The 3,618-nt window shown below is 36.4% G+C and overlaps 1 protein-coding gene across 1 annotated transcript in view; it reads left to right on the top strand.

The window, feature by feature from the left end:
* Positions 1–227: 227 nt before the first annotated feature.
* The window catches only part of LOC111385279 (MLO-like protein 3), a 10,857-nt gene continuing 7,466 nt past the window's right edge, over positions 228–3,618 (top strand). Inside the window, exons 1-5 of the mRNA XM_023009660.1 lie at positions 228–521; positions 631–688; positions 839–1,104; positions 1,240–1,356; positions 1,791–1,851. Of these exons, the coding sequence (XP_022865428.1) occupies positions 390–521; positions 631–688; positions 839–1,104; positions 1,240–1,356; positions 1,791–1,851 (634 nt within the window). The 5' untranslated portion in view covers positions 228–389. The remainder of the gene's footprint in view (positions 522–630; positions 689–838; positions 1,105–1,239; positions 1,357–1,790; positions 1,852–3,618) is intronic.

Raw genomic sequence — 3,618 nt, 5'->3', positions numbered from 1 at the left:
TGGAGAGAGTCTCTTTATACATTTTCGCTTGAGATAACACTTTACACTCCTCCCCGTGGAGTGGGCTCACGCATGATAAATTATATACTGCCCATCCACGTGGAGAAGGTGTAAAACATTATGTAAATATACATGTAAAAGCCCAACTAGCCATTAATCTTCTGGACAGTGAAAAATAAGAGTCAAAACATATAGACTCTCATGGTAATATATACCAAGTCAAATCATGAACACAGATGAGACCTTCACTGGATCAGATTGTTTAGACTTGCCTTTGCAACCAAGTCTTACTCTTTTCATTAAATTTAAGTTCATTTAAATCTCTCTCTCTCTCTCTCTCTCTTCCATGCTGCCGGTCCATCTTCAGCACGAAAATTTGGTCGAAAAGTATGGCGGCCGCAGGAGGAGCAAGCAACACCCGTTCTTTGCAGTATACCCCCACTTGGGCTCTTGCAACTGTCTGTTTCATATTCATCTTTTTAGGCCTATTTGTTGAACACTCGATCCATCTCCTAGGTCATGTAAGTAATGATTTGTCTTGTAAAACCCATGATTATAACTCCGGTTTTTCTCCTCCTTTAGTTCATAGTACTGCTATTGAATTAATATTTGTTTTAATTTGGCGTTTAGTGGCTAAAAAAGCATAAGAAGACTGCTCTTTATGAAGCTGTAGAAAAGCTCAAGTCAGGTATCTCATATTATCGTGTACAACCTACCTGTGACTCCGTTTGAATTGGTTTATAAATTCAATCGAAGACAAACGTAATTATTACTCATTATCATCCACATATTTTTGGCATCTCGGAGTCTGATGAAAATTAGTCTAATTTTTGTGCAGTTTTGATGCTTTTGGGATTTATGTCACTAATATTGACAGCGACTTCAAGATCTATATCAAAAATATGTATTCCGAATAAGGTAGCATATTCCATGCTTCCATGCCGAAAAGGTACACAAACAAAAACTATCAAGGCTTTAGAGCACATATGGGTCTCCTTTCATAATGCAGTTTCAGGAGGAGAATATAAGAATGATTTTATATCTCGTCAAGAAAGAGAATTGGCTGCAGACACTGCTTATTCTCCCGACCACTGTGGCTCTAAGGTATGTAAATAGACAAATTGTTCCTATTTTGACACCATTATTAGCAGTATCATAATAAAGGTACTGTTGAGCCTAGTTTTATATATAAATTATATTGTAATCACATTAGAATCTTGTGTGTATCATGTTGGACAGGGAATGACTTCTTTCATGTCAGAACAAGGAATAAATGAGCTCAATATTTTCATATTTGTGCTAGCAGCTATGCAGATTGTGTACAGCCTTGTCACAATGGGTTTGGGAAGAGCCAAGGTACAACAAGGCGTCCATTTTCTTTTTCATTTTTCTTTAGTTGAAGAAACATATATATTCACTAGCGGACCTCAGATGAGAGGTGAGCATGGGCGGTGAGATTTGAGCACGGACAGCCGTGCTGTCGAGCGGCCACCCTATATAAGGGAAAATAAATTTCAACGGAGCCAACACAGGCAACGTGCTTGTCGGGTGTTGAATCCGTCAACGTATATGTTCCCTCCATCTTAATCATGCGTTTACTCGACTGTGCAGTTGTATAAAATACACACTTTTATGTTAAGTGAGCTTTGCTTCATGTTTACTTTAATGTACTTTGACTTGTTAAGATTTTTTGGACGTGTTCACACTTGGACCTGATTTTCGCGTGTATGGTCAATGTGTCGGTGGGCAATTCTAAAATTCAGTTTATTTTGGGTCTCCATTTATTACAGATGAAGCGTTGGAAAGCTTGGGAGAGAGAGACGCAAACAGTCGAATATATGGCTGCCAATGGTACCACTCTATAAATATCCATCAATAATAACCCTACATTTATTTGTCAACCTCTTAGTTAGTTGCACCATTTAATACAAACTTTCGAACATATCGAATCAAGCATTCACTCCTCGTTAAGTCTAGATTCCACATCGGATACCACGGTCAACATCACATCTCCACCGTTTGAAAAATCATCAACTACATTTGTTTTGTCTGAAGTCAAAGGTTGCGGTCCACGATTTGCAGCTAAATGACCTTTAGCCTACAACTTATAAATCACCTTTAGCCTGCAACTTATCGCAATTCTTTCGAATATGTCATTTATGTCTGCAGTAGAAGTAAAACAAATTTGAACTTTCCGTCGACCACCATGAGATACATGAGCTTCTTTATCCCTCGAGTAGCTCCAACCAAAAGCTTCGATTTCTCCTTTGGGTGCAAAACATCATAGACATCGTCTATAGTCAAAATATCTCGACTATACAAAATGGTGTCCCGAAACGACATATAAGAGCTAGGCAGCGAACACAACAGGATCATGGCCAGATCCTCTTCATCGTACTTAAACTTCAACGTCTCCAGATTTGTAGCTATTTCATTGAACACAGCAATATGGTCTTCCAATGACCTTCCTTCCACCATGTTATGATAATAGAGCTTCTGCTTTGGGGCCAGTCTGCAAGTGAGACTTTTAGTCATGCATAACTGCTCCAGTTTCAACCACAAGGCAACCGCTATTTTCTCTTTCAAGATATCCTGCAGAATATTGTTGGATAAATGAAGATGGATCTGTGTTAAAGCCTTTCGATCCCTCCGTTATTTCTCTTTCGTAGTCTAATCAGTTAGCATCTTCTCAAAACCTATCAGCATCGTCCAAATCTAACTGCACCAGAATAGCCCTCATCTTTACTTGCTATAAAGAAAACCTTGTATTGTGATCCAGTAGCAAAATGTCATACTTCATGGTAGCCATCTTTGAAAAAACCTCAACCAATCCACAGAAGAAGAACTAAGCTCTGATACCACTGTTGATCCCAAAGAGTTGTAAAAAATGAGATTTAATGACGATGTGAAATAATAAAGATCACAACAATAAACAAGATTAAAAGTAAAAAAATAAATAAAGAGAATTTATCATAGAGGAACGATATATTATAAACTGACAATATGGAGAGAAATTACAGATACAGTAATAATGCTTAAACAAAACTGACAGAGGAGCCTTGTATTTATAGGTCGTATTTCAAACCCTAGAAAAGTTCTAAAATGCAAGAAAATATATTACAATTAAAAGATCCAATTTCAACAGGATTTTGTTTCCTTGTTATTGAATACAATTAGACTCATTTCCAACACCAACAATACGCGATTCAAGACTCCTATTTGAGTCACAACTCTAATAACTATTTCATTATTTGTTTTTATTAATTTCATTAATTATTTACATAATGCACTCTAATATGCTCTATTTTTCTATCTTAAATTACTCTAATATGCTTTAGCTTTCAAGTTTGCTTTCAATTTTTCTATCTTAAATGTTCGCCGAAAATAATTGTTTCTTTTTTTTTTTCTTTTTTTCACAAACAGCCCTTTGATTTGGCTTCTAGTTGTTATCTTCTTGCTGGTTGATGTGCATGGTACGTAAGTCATTTATGGCATGTTTTGCTCATTAGACAGACTCACAATTTTTTTTTGCATGTCTCTCATCTACATTTTGTCTAATATTTATCCAACTGAACATGCATGTCATTACATTTACAAAATGCTTTTGTTTAGTTTTAT

The sequence above is a fragment of the Olea europaea genome, unplaced genomic scaffold (genome assembly GCF_002742605.1).
Source record: "Olea europaea var. sylvestris unplaced genomic scaffold, O_europaea_v1 scaffold3111, whole genome shotgun sequence".
Taxonomy (NCBI): Eukaryota; Viridiplantae; Streptophyta; class Magnoliopsida; order Lamiales; family Oleaceae; genus Olea; species Olea europaea.
The sequence above is the reverse complement of the archived record's forward strand: the minus strand, read 5'-3'. Positions and strand labels throughout refer to the sequence as shown.